This window comes from Corvus moneduloides, chromosome 8, assembly GCF_009650955.1.
Source record: "Corvus moneduloides isolate bCorMon1 chromosome 8, bCorMon1.pri, whole genome shotgun sequence".
Classification (NCBI taxonomy): domain Eukaryota; kingdom Metazoa; phylum Chordata; class Aves; order Passeriformes; family Corvidae; genus Corvus; species Corvus moneduloides.
In genome coordinates, this window is record NC_045483.1 from 19,690,133 (window position 1) to 19,707,636 (window position 17,504).

Consider the following 17,504-nt stretch of genomic DNA (forward strand, 5'->3'; position numbering starts at 1 on the left):
CCGCTCTGCTCCTGCCCCCGCATCCCGCTCTGCTCCTGCCCCCATCCCGCTCTGCTCCTGCCCCCGCATCCCGCTCTGCTCCTGCCCCCATCCCGCTCTGCTCCTGCCCCTATCCCGCTCTGCTCCTGCACCCCCCATCCCGCTCCGCTGCCTTCTCAGGTTGGTGCTCGGTCACATGTTGGACTCGGTGATCTCAGAGGTCTTTTCCAACCCAGCTGATTCTGGGATTCTTGAACGGCCTGAGGCTGCCCTAGACACATAGCAATCCTCCAAACTGGCAGAATGAAGGATTACAGAGCAGCTTGTCGAGCCTGCATGTAGCGGAGTGGCTCTTTCGCCAGGGGACTGCACGCGGGCGGCCCAACGAGCAGGGCAGCTTGGCCCAAACACTTGAAAGCGCGCTACTTTCATCAGGGAACGCATCTCTCGCACTCGGCAGAGATGAAAGTTCCGGGGAGCCTCTCCCGGGGTGACTCCACCAAGCACCACCGCGTCCCCAGCCCGCCCCAGACGCTGCAGCCCCGCCCCGCGCCGCGCCGCGCCTGCCCGGGCTGCTGCCCACACGGAAGATGGCGGCGCGGGGAGCGGCAGCGCGCAGCCGCCCTGCCCTGCCCTGCCCTGCCGGCCCTGCCCTGCCGCGCGCGCCCCGGCGGCTGGCGGCGGGCGCGGCCACGTGACGCGTTCGAGCGCGCTGCGCGGGCCCCGCGCGGAGGGAGGACGGCGCGGCGGGGGCGCGCGGGCGATCAGGTGACCGCTAACCCCCCCCGCCGGCGGCGGCGCGCGCCCGTTACCGCCCCGCCCGCGGGGACGCGGGACACGGGATGGGGGCACGGGATACGGGACAAGGGACACAGCGCCGGGGAGCCGGGGGAAACCGGGAGTGGGGCTCTCCTCCGGGGTCCGCAGCGCGGGGGGCGGGAGACGGGCCAAGGGGCCGGGCAGGGTAACGCGCAGCCTTTGCGGTGCGGGGATCGACCCGCGGTGCGGGCGGCACGGCGGGGGGGATCCGGCCCGTGCCCCGCGTGTTTCGGGCTCTCTGCGGCCTCGCTGTCGAGCCCCGGCGAGGGAAGCCTGGCCCGCAGGGCGGGATGGCGGGGAGCAGCCCGAGAGCAGTGAAAGCCGCCCCGGGGCTGCCCAGCCGGTGTTGCCGCTCCCCCGTGGAGCTCCGGCCCTGGCGACCTGCGCAGCAGGGACACACAGCGCTCGCCCGCCGGTCTCCTTAAAGCCTCGAGAAACAACTTCTGCTTGGCCATGGCGATGAGGCCACCAGTGCTTTTGGAATACGTTGGTGATGTGCAGGGACCACTGCTGACCTTGCTACATGTACTGTGGATGTTGAAAAACATCACATCACAGTGAATTTGAGCGTTGGCAGGTACACTGTTCTCACAACCATGCTATCCTTTCACAAAGTACATTTTATTCCAAAGAATAAGGCTGTATCATCTGCATTAGGGGAAATGGTCACAAGTAACATAAAGCATAAAGACATCAGTATACAGAATGATTCTCTTGTGCTCCTGCTTCAGCTAATGCAGCTTTCCTTTCCCATAAAGGGGCTCCCTCATTCCTTGCTTGGGCCTGGCAGTCATAGGATGGACTGTCGACTCCTCTGCAGGCACTGAAGTGACTTCATAAGCACTGGCCGTGAGCCGAAGACCTCGCACAGGTGACACATCTGCTCTGGTAAGGGCCCTGTGTCAGGAGAGTACCCAAGTGCAGCTTTCCAGTGTAGATCTAGAGGGGAGGGCAGAGTCTGGCTACTGGCATTACTATCTTCTATTACTGTAATTTACTGGGACTAAGCTATAAACAAGTCTTATTTCAATTTTAGAGCATTAAGCAGTTAATTGTGTTAACACACACAGTGACCTCAGCCTGCTTTCCCATAGCAACCACACTGTGAAAGCCCTTTCAGGGACTTCCTTAGTAAGAAAAACAAAAAATAGAAGCACTGAAATTGTCTGTGAAGTGTCTCTTAGCTTGGAAAGTTTTCTTTTAAGCCACCAAAGTAGTTCAGTGGAGTATAGCCACAGCTCACTCTTTGCCCTGCATATATGTCTTTTGAGAAGTTTCCTCTGAGCCTGTATGTCACAGGCTGCACTGAGAGGGCCTTATATCCCACATAAATGCACTTCCCAAGCGCAGACACACCGAGCAGCATAAGACATACTCTTTGCTTTTTCAGAAAAAAATTTCAGAGAGAGCTCAGTGAACCATCCCTGTCCCATTACTCACTCACATAAAAATAATCACTGACACTTGAGCTAAATGAACCTTTAATCAATCCCTCAGCCAGATCAGATTTACCTAAACTTTCTCTAACCTGTTCTGAGAAACATCCAAGGATACAACACCCACCTCCTCCACTTGCAGAAACCTCTAGTCAAATTTATGATCCCATAAAAGTTGATATACATCCAAATGGCAGTTCCTTAGCTCAGAAATATTTTCTAAATTGCTCAGATCTATCTTGTTAATAAAAAGTCCAAGGCTCACAGTCATTCCCATTCCATCACATTGACCATTTGAGAATGATTACTGAAGTTGGAGTTAAAAGAGCCTTCCAAAACAATCTAGTTGTATGCAAACAGTTCAGATTCTCGCCCCCTTTTTTTTTTTTTTGAGGAAGAGAGATTCATACCAACTTTTATTCAATATAGCATAAGTAGCTATTTCATACACGACAAGGACAATGGTACTTTTAGAGGGATATTATTTCTATATTTGTTTTACAAAAAAAACCCAACAAAACCAACAAACTAAATTTGACATTAATGCGTTGGGAAGGAGAATGCAAGGGGATGGAGATTGCTGAGATTGCTGGGTTCTCAACACTGACAGTAAGGTGGGACACCCTGTTGAGATGCTGGCCAAAGTATCTAATACAGCAAATGAATAATTTTCACATTCACAGTTTGAGAACTGATACCACTTTTCTCTGCCTGAGGTGAGGAAATACATGTGCCATGTGATGTTATGTGGATCAAGTAAGCACTCCTGGTATTTTAAACTAAGCCTGCCTTAATGAGATGACATACAGTGCTCCACTTCTCACTCTTTAATAATAAACCCCAGTGTTCAAAGACCAGGGTTTGTCAGAAAAGTTACGAGGATTTCCAAGAGCTGAAGGTCTTGTGTTCTGACAGTGCAAAACTGTGAGGCTGTAGCTGTGAGCAGAGCAATAGGAGTATCATTTCATCATATGCTTTTAAAAATAAATCCTGTGCAACATGTTACACAGAACCCACATTGCAACAACAGGAAATGCAGAAAGACTTTCACAGATCTATTTGAACCAGTGACAACTAGTGAAGTGATCTTAAAATCCATGTTGCAATTATGACCGGGAGTTTAGAAGCCAGGTAACACCTTTTCAGGAAAATTGAGCTCTCAGGAGAGTGATTTCTCCTGCCTCTGGGTTGTAGATAATTTTGTGCATTGTAAATCACTCTCACACAAAACTGAGCACATAGCATAAGCTCTTCTAGTGAATCTCCCCTTAACTATTGTAGGTCATCACTAGAAAAAGTGTAGCATTTGAAGGTATAATACATAAGGCGTTTTGATGTCCCAAGTTCTGTAATTCTAAACTTGGCTGTGTCATGCAGTGGTTTTGTTTATATCCTGCTAGCTGCTCATCTAGGGAAGCTAATCTAGGGAAATACCAAACCTTTCTGATTCCCATGGGAAATTAGAATTGTCAGCAACCTATATGAGTGGTCCATGAGTTCTGTGTCAAACAGGCCTGGTCAGGTCCTAGTGTAGTTGAAATGAGAGAGCTGCACTGATGGGAGCACGATGACCCTTGGAACCTCTCTGGCCAATGACGATACCAATTTCTCTGAATGCAAGGTTGGTTTCCTTCCTGGGAAGAACTTGGTGCTTATACCACAAATTTGTCCGCCCAGCAGCTCTGTAGACCCCAAGGGGAAGGAATGGTTAAGAAACAGCTTTTTTTCCACTCCATTCAGTCCAGGCTCAGTACCGATAGCTGAAGCAGGGCTGTGGGTAGCCCCTTTCTGCCACTGCTTCTGTAGGAGCTCTGTGATTCTTAGGACTCCCCTGAGTTTTGGGTTATCAAGTGCCCCTTGTTGCAGCTGTATCAACTGTAGAATGGCTCCTTTACTGAGCACAACAACAGGCTGCTGTTTGGGCAGGATTCCACTGGCAGCCCATGCCTGACCTGGAGACCTTTGATATTTTGGCTGGCAGACTACTTGTCTGTGCCCTGCTTGGTATGTCCCTGTAAAATATGCTCTAGGATGTCCTTTCTTTAGGAGACATTACCCTTCCTCCCACTCATTCCTGAGTCGAATCCAAGCATCACTGCATATGCTCTTAGCTGGAAGGTCCACCCCTTTCTGCACTGAGTGTACAAGCCCACTACCCATTTCTTCCTCACTGGACAGCACAGTCTTCCAGCTCAGAAGGTGTCCCTGCAGTCCTGCAGCTGGACACATCTGAATTTACAGCTTTGCTTCTGAGAGGGGACATTTTAAATGTACGGTACAGCTGCATACTGACAGCATGAACAGAGTCAGGAAGGGCCCAAGATACTGGGCTCCCTTTTCCAGTGGATCCTCATACTGCAGCTTTTTATGGATATCTTTGCCCGCTGTTACCCGGAGATGACAAGACATTGGAGGAGTTTGTGAATAGTTCTCATGGGAAGAGCACACTTACCTATACCATACCTGCATTTTGATTTTATTGAAATTACATGGAGTTTTCTTTTTCCTTCTTTTTTTTTAAAGAAAAAGGTTTAAAGAGACATGGAGCTTGAAAGAATCATTCAAGACACACTGACGCGCTTCATCCAGTCCCACGTCCCTGCAGCAGATCTCAGGTATGTTGAGATAGGCAGATCCAGTATCTTTGTTCCAGCTTGAACTCTGCATTGTCACTCTGTGCATTATACTGAATTCTGTACTTTGCCTGTACTTTGTCTTGCTCTCCTTTAAGTCAGATCCAGGATGCAGGTAATTTGCTCAGGCTCTGATGGGAATGCTGGAAAACTATCGTTTAGCATTGCAATCTAGCAATGTCATTTCTTTGATGACTAAGATGATTAATTTCCTGTCCAGTAATACACATTAGAATATGGGATTTCCTTCATTCCACAGTGCTCCCACATGGCTTTCTGAGCAGGATAATCTATGTCAGGCCTCTCCCCATTTTGAACTCTGCCTGCATGCAGAGATACAGCCACCTTGAGGCTGGAACACAGCAGCTGGTTTTGCAGCTGGTGGCAGCAGTGACACAAGCGTGGAGAGCAGCAAGCAGAGAACACTGCATCCCATAGAAAGTGTAACTTAACAAAATATGATGACCTCACCTGAAACACCAGTCAATGTAGAACAGCTAAGGTACTTGGAATATTTTGGTTAGCTCAGCTGAAGCACCCACAGGAGCACAGCCTCTGGAACACAAGCTGGGGCTTTCATTCAGTGCTGCCCAGGAAGCAGGACCACATGCACTATTTATCTGTTAATGCTTCCCTCTCAACCACTGACCACCTGCGACTTGGCCTCACAGGTGGTATCTCCTCATAACATACAGTTCACATAGGTCCTTCTGCTGCTGTATTAGACACAAGGTTAGGCAGAATGGGGATGGAGAGAAAGGAAAAAATGGGCCTGTTCACCCTGCTGCTTGTGTTCTCTTTGTCTCCAGTGGGATGGATGATGTTTTCTTCTCTTATATCACGGGTGTCCTGGAAGAGCTGGGCTCACCAGAGTCCTCTGAAGAGACTTTTGACATGGATACCTTTGTGGAAATGATGGAGGCATATATCCCTGGTTTTGCAGAAATCCACAGGTATGTGATTGTTACTGGTTTATATGTGCATGCCACACTCTGGGGGCCTGGCCCCAAGCCCCTCAGTACTACAAATTCTTTTGTTATACCCAGTTAAAGATGTATTAGTACCAAACCTGAGCCATCATGATAAGTCACTCTTTGCCTGAATGCACAGATGCAAATCCTAATATAGTTTGCAGGTAGGTCCTTGGCCATCTGAAATACCAGTTGATTTTACTGGACTTCCCATCAAGCCTTATCTTTCTGTAAAATGGTATCCAAGTAGGATAGGCTAGTGCTTTTATTCCTCAAGCTAATTATACAGCTTCTGTCTCTTGCAGTGGGGATGTTTGTGAAATGATGTTCTCCCTCTCAGAAAGGCTTGGTGAAGCTCGAAACAAAGGTGAGTTACACAAACAATTTCAGCACAAGATCTGTACATGCTTTTAGTCTTAATATTTGGAGTTGAACAATGTCACAGAATAAAATACAAACTTGTTTGCTACAGTTAGGAACTCATAAGGTAGCCTGAACTGATTGACAGGTTTGGGGTTTTTATTTTGAACGTTCAGTCAGGTTTTTCATATCAACAGATGGGAGGTTGGAGTCATGGAATACTGTCCAAGATGTACTGGAGTGAAAAACACTTGATCAATTCTCCAAATATCTCTATTGAGATCAAATCCAGAGTAATAAGAAAGAAATACCCAATTCAGGGCTGCTTGTTGAAATTCTGCCGTAGGTTAATTCTGAAAGCGAGGATTTCTGCCTGCCTCTGATAGCCATCTGCCTATGTGGCACTACCACTGGGCAGCCTTGCTCGGGTGCATCATCAAATAGAGTATCCAGCTGACTACATGTATCACATTTAGACTTTGGGCATCCTCAAAACTCACTTCCTGTTCATCCATGAACCCTGGCACAGATGCAAAATCCGTGATGTGCTCTGACCTGCACTATGCAGGACTATGGAAGACTACACTGTGCCAATGGCCTTTTCTAACCTCAGCATTCACAGACCAGCTGGATTGCTGTATCAATCAACCCCATGGGTACTTTCCACTAAAGAACAGACAGGCTGAAGTGCCTGGATATTAAACCTTCCAGGACATAACCAGTCTGAATTTTGCTGGTCTAGCAACATCACTGCTGTCTTGCCAGAAGGCTGCACAGTAGAATAGACAGTCCTGTCTTTTATCTTACCTGCTGCTTTCTTGAACTTGACAAAATCTACTGCTCTGCTCTGCTCCCCTGCATCCTACCCTTTGAGGATCCTGATGTAGCCAGAATGTGGAAAGAAAGCACCATCCCAGTCTTAGTACAGAATAAAAGTGGAATGGTTCTTCCTACAATGAGAAAAAGAGCCTGTAAAAAAAGAGATGCATCAGAGTAACCTGATCACAGGATGTGCTGGCTTGCATGCAGCTTGGGGACTACCCTAGTGTATTCCTAAGTTTAAAATCAAAATTACACCTTAGTTCAAAGATAGAGCAAATACCAGGGAATTCTTAGAAATGGAAATATCCACAACCGAAGCACTAGCGGACCAAGAATTGAAAAGTAGAATTGAATTTGCAAGCAGCCCATACCCTGTACAGCCTGGAAATGCAGAACTCAGGCACTCCAGCATATGCTAGCACTGGCTTCCTGCAGATCAGTGGGAGCAGAGCTACAGCTATCCCTGCTGAGGGCAGGAGAAACAGTAGTGCTTCCAAGTCTTGTCACTTAAGGAGAGATTTGCTTTGGCACACAATGCGCTAGCAATCTAATGCCAACAGAAAGCACAGAGCTCTAGCCTTAGTGGGACTGTTCCTCAGGAGATATCACTGTGTCTTTAAGAAAAACTTGGCCAAAAGGCTGTGGAAAGCAGGAGTGAAGCGCCCTCTGAAGACCTCACCAAGGGCCAGGAGCCTGGAGCTGGAGTCTGCAACGGGGAAAGACTGTGCACTCTAACAGACGGAGCCGGGGCCCAGGTATGAGTACCCCGCAGAGGAGCAGGAGCACTGGGGACAGTCACACAGCACTAGGCTACCAGCACCACCTGAGGGCATTTTCCAGCTCTGGAAGGAACCACAGCATAGGCTGTGACACAGCATCACTTGTGTCCATGATCTTCTCCATCGTATGGCCGAGCAAGACTGTCAGAAAATTATGTGCTGACAGACTGTGAGCCAATGCTCTGGCTCATTATTTCCAGTGGCTGGAAAGGGTGAGCCAGAGTAATGGCTGAGAGCCTGTCCCAGTGCCTTCAGAGATCCCACAGCAGCTACGGGTACTGCAGCACCTTCCACATCAACCCCACCTTCCTCCCCCAATGCCCTGCTTGCTGTTTCTGCAGTACTGATCTGTTCCTGCTCTGCAGTACAATCATTCTGTGTCCACAGCCTTCTAGCAAATGCTGCTATGGTGATTCCTCCTGGTGTAGGCTCAGGTCAGTGTTTAGCAGGCCCTTTCCTTTCTAATCAAAGTACATACAACTTCACAAGGTGGGCAGGAGTCAGACATTCGCACCACAGGGTCCAGAAAGCTCACTCCTAAGCATGGCCACACAGATGAGTCAGTTCACAGTAGCCCTACTTTAAAGCAAGTTGAAATACAGAGGGAGGAGATTAAAGGACAGTGAGAGGAGTTGGTCTGTCTTTCCAAACACACCTGTTGGCTTCAGGAATCAGATTTAGTAATGCTGGTAAGGAGAGAGAGCTTTCAGCAAAGGGCAAGCTGAATTTCCTGACCTTGAAAAACCAGAGGCCCTTTTCAATAGCCTTCTCCTCACTGCATCCCCAACTTACCTCTGTCTCTTGCTCCAACTAGGAAGGCGCTGACTTGAAGGATGGGGTGGAGCTGCTACTGGAGATGTTCCCGGCCTGTACTGTGAGCCAGGCAGAGAAGGCTCTCGCCATGGCCTTGGGGAACTTGGAAGAGGCAGTGCAGTTAATTGTGGAGGAGAAGGTGGAAATTGGCCCAGCAGGTGTGAGTGTGAAGGTACTGTACTCTGACCTGGGTGGCAGTGGGCCAAGGAGCAGGGCAGAGCTGCTCAGGGACACACAGGTCCCACAGCTGTCTGCTACAAGCAGAAATCTAAGCTGTGCCCACAACCAAGCCAGGACCCCAGTGGAGCTGTGGCTGGCACCCCCTTTCCCACAGGGGCTGGGGTGTTCCACCAGCAGCTGGGCTCACTGAGCTAGCGGGTAAGCTGTACACTCCTGTGTTGTGCTATTCACACACCAGCTTGTCTCCTCCCAGGAACTGGCACGGCCTCGCAGAGCACCCAACCATGAGGAACTAAAACAGGTCATCCTACAGAAGTAAGTACCCAGCAGCAAAGAACCCCTTATTTTGCTCCAAATAAATGAAGAGGTGGCAGTTTGGGAAACAGTGAGGTCTCTAAAGAAGTAGGAGTGGATATTAGCTGAACACATCTAAGCGCAAATACAATCATCGGCTGGGGTAAAGAAAAGAAAAAGCAAAAAATCCAAGCAAATACACACAAAAACCCCAACAAACAAACAAGCCACAAAACCCAAACAACAGAACAGGTTTGGTTTCTTTTAGAGCTCTGACACAGAAACACGTTACCTGTACCAGCTGGGTCACAGCACTACTACAGCTGCATGCATGGTTTCAGCCTTCTGTAGATAAAGTGTAAGTCACAGTGCTGTTAGCTGAGGTCCTGGTTAAAGGTTCAAGACACAAACATCACGCTGCAGCTCAGGTAAAAAACACATGGTGACGTGTAGTAACTCATTTATACCTCCATTCTTGGACAGTCCAAATAAGGTTAAGGATACCTTCAAGAGAGCCTGTACAACAGCACTGAGAAGATTAAATCTCAATTGCTGAAGGTGTGAATTCAAAGCATTTAAAGAAACCTCTCAATTCCTCCTGTGGACTTCCTGGGAATCAAAGTAGCTTTAGATTAGTTTACCTATATTCATTTCTAAAAGCATTTAATTCTCAGTGGGAAAACCCACACTGTGGTTTCATCGATCTGCTTTAAGATCTCAGCTTTCATGAGCATCCTCATGCAGGCATACAGCTTCCACACATCTATCCAGCCACATCTTTTCCACTTTACATTCTCCCCAGGGACAGGATAAACAGTCAATGGGCTAGGAAAGGTAAAGCAAGGCAGAACAGCATCCAGGCAGAAGTATTAATCCTTGTCCTTGCCCATCTCCTATGCAGGCTCATTTCAGAGTGACAGGCAAGGGAACAAAAAAGCACCAGCTGCTTGTTATGTTTCTGAGAACTTCACTTTAATGACGTTTTGGCAACATCCTGTACTTTAAACATCACTCAAGCACAGGTACAGAAAGCAGATCGCCATAGCTGAAGATACACAAGAGCAACTATACTAACTACTGAGGGAGAAGTCATGGTCAGCTGTGCTAAATCAGCACCAAACTCTCAGAGTAGCAACTCAGCAGTACAGCAAGCAAATGCTTGGACCCTGATGTTTCAGTTACATAGGAAATGAGGTGATGTTTTTATCAAGTTGCTTCCAGCACAGAATTGTGTCACAGTCAAATAGTTGGAGGAATGTGAAAGGAACACCATCATTCAGGGCAAAAGCAGACAGATTGGTCCTGTAATCTCACCTATGTCTCATCTGGCTGCCATAACTTGGACTGAGAAGGAGCAAAGCAGAGCACACCAGACCTCAGTACCCCTCTCAGTTCTGCAGTGGCTATCAGCATTCTCAACCACCTGAGTTTTCAATACCCTTCACATACAGCTAAGGATGCTACTCCAGGAGAATCCTGCTAGATTCTGACCAGAAGGATGACTTCTTACCCATTTCATCCAGAGTTCTCCTAGCTGCAATCTAGGCACATAGGACACGCTGCACAGCCACTGACCAGCCTGGGGAGTAGGGACATAGGCTGTGAGTAGCCCCAGGCAGTATATGTTACAGTGCCCACTAAGTGCTTCTTGTGTTTCAGGTACATGATGGTGGATAGTGCAGACGATCAGAAAACGCATCGGCCAGCTCCACCCAAAGAGGTAAGCAGACCAGTCACAGCTCACCAGCAGTTTGAATGTCCATACAAGGTTTAAAAAAAACAGGCTGCAAGTCCAAAAAAACAACGGAACAGGCCACAGGCAGGTCTGTTCATAGAACCTGTCAGTCAAAGAAGGAAGATTAGCTCAGCTAAGGTGCTGCAGGGACTATCAGTTCTTACCTTTTCTGACTACCGTGGCTCTTGCTCCCTCCCATTAGACAGCATCCTTCCCAGTTTTGGCCAAGATTCCCAAGACAAGACAATTGTAAAGCAGCCTACCCACTCACCTCCCATAGTGCAGCTCTGCTTTTGCTTGCCCCCTCCTTTTCTCTAGCAGTGTGGCTGTCCATCCACTTGGTGCTAATATCTTTCCTCTCTAGGCTCCCAAGAAGTTGATCCGCTATATTGATAACCAGGTGGTGAGTACAAAAGGAGAGAGGTACAAAGACATCAAGAAGCCTGAGAGCGAGGAGATGAAGAGAACCTACATCAGTCTAAAACCAGCCAGGAAGTACAAGTTCCACTGACAGCCAGGTCCTTCTGCTCTTCAGCTTTCCACCTCACTGCCAGGCATGGCAGGATGGATATGTGGTGCTAGGAATGAGGCGACTCCACCTGCCACTAACTTGAACCAACCTGGAAGCCAAGACACTGCTTTCAGCTCCCTCAGCTAACCTGGCTGAGGGGACTTCTCTCCTTGTGTAGCTATCCCTCTGCCCCCAGGGGCACACCGCAGTGGCTCTCCAGGGCTTGGGCATACTCTGCTATTCCTTGCATGGGACATTTTTAGATCTGAGATGTGGCATGTGCTTTTGCAGCAACCTTTTTAACAAGTCTTTGTGCACTGTTGCTTTAAGTGCCAGTATTAATAAAGATGATGTGAGTTGGTGTGTAGTTCAGCCAGAGCATGCACATGCTTTACAGACACTGCCTGCAGTCCTTCCTAGGGCCAAAGACGGGAGCAGGGTCATCCTCTCATCCTCTAATTACTCTCTTCATCACATTCTCAAGATGCAGCTGCTGTTTGATTAACTGCCTAGCGGATAAAAGGGCTTAGGCTCAACTTCAGAACCAGGCTCTCCCTGCCAACACAATCTGCAGCTCTCCCCATAAACTCCAGCTGACAGCAGAGTCAGTGCTCCTTCCATTTCTCACCACTGTTGAGAGTCAAAGCTCCAGCCACGCAGCAGGGAGCAAAATACAGTAGCAGGCCTGGGCACTACTAAAATGTTAAGTCAGATGCTGGAAGAAACAAATGACAATGATCAACTGCTTTTAGTGACAGGACAGTTAGGTTTGGCATTTTTCTGTCAGTCTAACTGCCATTAGGAGCATGTTCCCCATGAAAACAACTCCCACCTTGCCCCAGCCTAAACCAGCACCCTAGGCCTGGGCAGACACACTGCCTGCACTGGGGCCATTCTAGTCCTTTGATGCCAGGCTGGCCAGTGGCTGTGGGCTGGAGCTAGGCTCACTGCCCTCCTCTCAGAGCCCAGAGGGGCCTGCCCTCTCCCAAGAGGAGGGCTGGTAGCTATTCTTTCTGCTGGCCTGATTTGTTCCACAGCTCTGCTGGCATGCCCTGCACACCCACCGTAGGGGACAGTCCCCATCAAACACTCCCCTGCTTTCTGGACAGCTGCCGCTTAAAGATTTAAAATACAACAAATAATAAATCCTATCTATTAGTTGGCCTGACCAAGGCCTGTTCAGCACCATGGTGTTCCTGCAAATCACTCGCTCTTTCCATGCCACTGCAGAGGGAGTTACTTTCCCCAGAGGCACCAATGAAGTCCACTTACGAACACTCAGTGGCTGCTAAACAGCCCCAGAGGAAAGAGTGAGCCCCAGGCCAGCCTCACCAACGGGACTGACCTCTCCCTCTGCACGTCTCAACAGCAGCCAGTTCAGGCATCCTTCTGGGATCCCAGCATTGTCAGTCCCCCCCTCCCCAGCAGCAGCAGTTCTAGATCTGAAGGTTGATGAAAGGGGCGAAGCCAACCACGTCCTGCAGCAGAACGAGAGCCCTCTGCAGCGGAGGCTCCACATCCAGCTCCACCCCACGGCTTCGGAGGATGCTCAAGCTGGACTCAGCCACGTTGTGGCAATGCTTGACCTTCAGCGAGCGCAGCTTGGGACAGTACTCAGCCAGGACCCTGACAAGAAAGAGAGCACATACAAGTTGCAAGTCAGGACTTCTAAGTGCACCACTCACACTCTTCTCTACTCGCAGCAGCCCAGTGCTCGTGACTGTGCCACACGCACCATTCTTTGGGAGCAGCACCATGGTGGTATGAGATAAAGTCAAGGGACATGGTTGGATCCCAGACCTACCCTCCATGACATGCTGGGAAATTTGCTGGCAGTAGCATACAGTGCCTCTCCTGAAGGGCTTGCTAGTGGCTTCTCTCCCAGACTAAGCTCTCACTGCTTTTAGCATGAAGAGATCTGACTTTCCTCTCTGGTTCTCTTCCTCCCCCCACCCCAAATACCTGCCATCCCCACATTGCTCAGTACCTGATGGAGTCATTCTTGACTCGCAGACACCCTGTGAGGTCCAAGTGCTCCAGCTCTGGGCAGCACTTGGCAGTCTCCTCGACTGCCACGTCACCCACGTTGGCATTGACAGCCAGTGACAGAGACTTGAGCCTGCTGCACTTCTGCACCAGGTAGCAGATGGCCTCGTCCTTCAGCTGGCGACAGGCCGTCAGGTCCACAGCCTCCAGCGCCTTGCAGTGGTCAGCCAGGCTGCGCAGGGACAGGCTGTCCACCCACTCACAGTGAGCCAGGGAGAGCTGGCGCAGGCTGGGGCAGCTCAGTGAGATGGCCACCAGCGCATGGCGGCTGAGCTGGGCGCAGCCCTTCAGCTGGATCCGGTGCAGGTGGTGGTTCTGCCCGATGACTGGGAGCAGCTCCTGGTCTGTCAGCCAGTCGGAGCAGTTCTGGAGTGCCAGCTGCTGCAGAACTTCGTTGTCCTTCAACAGGTTAACAAAAGCAGCTCGAGGGATGGCAGGTCCAATCTGCGTGGGGAACCAGGGAAGAATGAGGCATCCCCCCAGGGTTTCAGATAAGCCTGATCCTTACCAAATACTCTCTCCCCTTCTCTCTTCTGCTGTGACAGTAGTGACCAAAGCCATACCCTGTTCTCATCCCAGGGCAAAACCTACCATCAGACTGCTCACCTCATGCCAAGGCTACTGCCACAAGATGAGATAGATCATACTCTGGTTTCTCCATCCCAGATCATCACTTCTGCATTTATATACCCATGATGAGCTCCACACCTCTGCTTTCCAAAAATCTCTTTGCTAGACCACTCTGTGTCCTCAGAACAGCAGCTACTCTAGTCTTTCCCAGTCCCAGGCAGTGGCTCCCAGGAATAGCACAAACTTTCCCTGAAGACCAAGCACAGAGTTATCTCCCATCAGACCCAACCTACTGCACAACCTTCGAGAAGGACATGGCACTCCAAAACTTCTGTTTCTCCCAGCCAGTGCCCCATAATAGCCTGGGTGGAGTTTCCAGGCTTACTCCTCCTAGGGCCTCTTACTCAAGACACTGGCATTGCTGGGCCCTGAATCACTGCCTCTCCTCCCTGAGCCCATCTGTCCAGTTTGACACCTGAGCCATTAGCCCAAGCTCCTGAGCAGAAACTACCCTCCTTGCCAAGGGTTTCTTCTCCCCACATAGACAGATGCTCCCCTGTAAGTTCCAGAGCAGTAGGACATCTGTTGCCTCCCCCAGCCTCAGAGTCATCCAATACCTGGCTTGAGTCAAAGCAGCGCATGTTGGCCAGGTACAGCTGAATGAGAGACTGGAATGACTTGCTGACCCTCTGCAGGCTCAGGAGCTGCTGCAGTGGCAGATGACAGAGGATATGAGGAACCAAGATGTCTTCCCAGGGCAGGTCCAGGAGGCATCCCCTGGTCGGGGTCACACTCATCATCAGACACCAGAAAGCCAGGCTACTGCAGGAGCCAGGCTAGATCAGCTCACACCTACTGCCGGGTGCCTCTAGGAGGAACAGCCAGAAAGAAAGACTCAGGGACGTTTCCCACAATCAGCCCACAGGGAATAGCTCCTTGACTAGCCATCAGCAGGGCACGTGCCTGCCCCCTGCATCACCACCTCCCCAGCTTGGGACGTTCATTGCTCAGGCATCCGAGTCTACCTGCCCGAGACTACCAGGAGAGCTTGGGTGGGGCTTTCCATCAGCTGCTGAAGGAAGCCCTGTCCCTCAGCGAAGCAGCAAGAAGCTGCTGCAGCGTTACCACACGAGTCGCACCGTAGCTGTGCCCAGCTTCCATGTCTGAGCATAGCTCTACCTGTCGGCCAGTCCCCGCATCCAGTGCCGGGCCACTCGGGCACCCTGCAAGGGGGAGAGACCAGGTGCTTACTCCTTCCCGCGGGGAGAAACAAGGCTCCGGGCTCTCCCCAGGGAGTCTCCCTCCGAGGAGCGGACGCTCAGCATCTCTGCGGAGATGAGCTCTCGGGCCGCGAAGGGAAGGAGCAGAGGGGTTCCGGCAGCCCACAGACCCTCGAGCTGCGGCTGGAGGCTGCGGTTAGACTCGGCCCCAGCAGAGTCCGCAGCTGGGGGGCGGCCTCACTCGAGGCCATTCCTGTCCCGCCACCCAACGGGTCTCCCTCGGCCCCAGAGCCGCCCCGGGGCTGCCCCGCCGCAGCAGCGGGGCGGCCGCAAGAGCTCCGCCGGGACGAGGACACCGCCCCGCTGCCCGCCGCAGCGCCCCACGGCGAGGCAGCAGCCTTGCCCTGCCCTGCCCCGGCCCCCCGGTACCTGCGGCCCCGCCGGGGCTGCCCCAGCCGCTCCATCCCGCGCCGCACCCGCCCCGGACACCGGCAGCCGCCCGTGACGTCACGGCGCCGGGCGGAAGTGCGCGGGCCCCACCACCCCGCCTTCGGCCCCGCCCCTGGCCGCGCCCCGGCGGCGGCGGGCGCTACCGGGACCGGCCCGGACACACCGGGAGGCACCAGCCCGTGGTGGGGAGCGCCGGGCGGGACAGCGGCCCACGGTGGTCACAAGTCCCTCTGGTGTCGCAGCGACTCCTGCAGGTTGCTCCCAGTGGCACGGTGCGGCGCGCACACCGGCCTTGGTGCCCCAGCACACCGGGCGCACCCGCTCCCCCGAGCACAGCGCCTGTCCCAGTTCCTCAGTTATCCCAGATCCCCAGTGCACACCAGATCCCCATGGACCCAGTTTCCCGGCGCACACCGGTGGCTGCAGGCCGGCAGCTACCCCGGTTCCCCAGCGCACACCGCCTGTCCCAGTTCCTCAGCGATCCCGTTTCCCCAGCGCACACGAGATCCCAGCGCACACCAGCTGCTCCAGTTCCCCACGGCCCCAGTTCCCCGGCGCACACCGGTTGCTCAGCCCCGCAGCTACCGAGGCTCCCCGGCGCACACCGGCTGCCCCCGTTCCCCACGGCCCCGGTTCCCCGGCGCACACCGGCTGCCCCCGTTCCCCACGGCTCCGGTTCCCCGGCGCACACCGGCTACCCCCATTCCCTGGTCCCAGTGCACGCCCCTGCCCCGGCGGGCGGCCGCGCATGCGCAGCGCGGCGCCGCTGTCCGTTCAGCACCACGCGGAGCCGGGACCCGCTGCTGCCGGTGAGCGACGGCCCCGCCAGACCCCCCCGAGCCACCTGCCCGGCTCCGCGGCTCTCCCAGCGGGCTGTGCCGCCCTTTCCCAGATCCCCGGGAAAGGCCAATCCCTGGGGCTCACAGTTCTCACAGCACCCCCGACCGGCAGCCACTGGGCCCCGCTCCTCCGCCGGTACCGGGCTGTCCCCGCCCCGGGGCTGCCCGCGGCCCGCCGCTCCCAGCCCGCATCCTCCCACGCTGCCAACAGGCTCCTCGCGCTCCGCTCCCCTGCCGGTGCTCCACCTGCCTCCGCAGCGCCGAGGACAGGGCGGGGTCCCTGCCCGCAGCCCCCGCGGAGAAGCGGCCCGGGCTCCTGCCCGCGCAGTTGCCATAACGACCCCGTAGAAACGCACGCTGCTCCTTCCTCCTCCCTGTCGGTTTGCGGGGCGAGCACAGGCGGGCACCCGGTCCGCGTTGGTGCGGCACTCGTACACCACACCTCCGAGCCGGCACTGGGCGTTTGACCCCATCTCTGTCTCGGGTCTGAGACCTGCTGACTTGTGCAGCATCAGGCTGCTGATTACTGCGGGCATAGGAACTATTAAAAAAATCCACCTGGCAAAAGAGCAGGGCCCACAGACAGTGAATAAATCCCAAATTCCTGGTCCCAAGTTTCCTGGAAAGCAATGACCCATCACCTGCTCTGCTAATTTCCTCAAAAGGTGGAAGCTGGTTTGCAGAAAGGTCTTCATTCCCCAGTGCCTGTCCTCTGGGGGAAGCTACCCACCCTGCCTGCCCCTGGACATGTAACACCTGCTCCTCGAAGATCCCAGTGGCTTCCTGAGTTAGCACAGTGCACTTCTTATTTAGAGAAGGACAAGTGATGCAGGGTTTTAAATTTTGTATTGGAGTTAAGAATGCCCCTGGCCATGTTCTAGGACAGCCCTTTCTTTCCCTATGGTGAGGGCACTTTGTTTTTGACTTCCTGCTGTGAGATAGAAATGTGCAACCTGGCAGAGTCCCTTAATATATAGAATCACTGGACCTGCGGTCAGGAGTGGTGGAAGCTGGCGTGAGGCTGGTTAGGGCCACTAAGGTTTATAA

The 17,504-nt window shown here is 52.4% G+C and overlaps 3 protein-coding genes across 7 annotated transcripts in view; 2 read left to right on the plus strand and 1 right to left on the minus strand.

Annotated features, from left to right (window-relative positions):
• The first annotated feature begins 648 nt into the window (after positions 1-648).
• Positions 649-11,699, plus strand: CUEDC2 (CUE domain containing 2). Of its 2 annotated transcripts, none has more exons than XM_032115543.1 (10): positions 649-747; positions 1,557-1,686; positions 4,758-4,849; positions 5,677-5,820; positions 6,144-6,205; positions 7,642-7,775; positions 8,614-8,784; positions 9,046-9,107; positions 10,746-10,806; positions 11,186-11,699. In XM_032115543.1, exons 3-10 carry the CDS (start codon positions 4,776-4,778, stop codon positions 11,330-11,332), a joined length of 855 nt encoding a protein of 284 aa, XP_031971434.1. In that variant the 5' UTR covers positions 649-747; positions 1,557-1,686; positions 4,758-4,775; the 3' UTR covers positions 11,333-11,699. The 2 variants fall into 2 exon arrangements, with proteins under 2 accessions (XP_031971434.1, XP_031971435.1); XM_032115544.1 differs by lacking the exon at positions 649-747 and adding an exon at positions 1,005-1,375.
• Positions 10,995-16,794, minus strand: FBXL15 (F-box and leucine rich repeat protein 15). 3 transcript variants are annotated; one of them, XM_032115541.1, is made up of 4 exons: positions 16,704-16,794; positions 14,566-14,816; positions 13,320-13,822; positions 10,995-12,958 (listed from the first exon to the last, which is right to left on the minus strand). In XM_032115541.1, exons 2-4 carry the CDS (start codon positions 14,746-14,748, stop codon positions 12,769-12,771), a joined length of 876 nt encoding a protein of 291 aa, XP_031971432.1. In that variant the 5' UTR covers positions 14,749-14,816; positions 16,704-16,794; the 3' UTR covers positions 10,995-12,768. The 3 variants fall into 3 exon arrangements, with proteins under 3 accessions (XP_031971432.1, XP_031971433.1, XP_031971431.1); XM_032115542.1 differs by lacking the exon at positions 16,704-16,794 and adding an exon at positions 16,543-16,620; XM_032115540.1 differs by lacking the exon at positions 16,704-16,794 and adding an exon at positions 15,598-15,700.
• PSD (pleckstrin and Sec7 domain containing) overlaps positions 16,354-17,504 on the plus strand; it is a 45,579-nt gene continuing 44,428 nt past the window's right edge. For both annotated transcript variants that reach the window (XM_032115522.1, XM_032115521.1), the window contains exon 1: positions 16,354-16,427. The gene's annotated coding sequence lies outside the window, so the exon portion shown is untranslated. The remainder of the gene's footprint in view (positions 16,428-17,504) is intronic.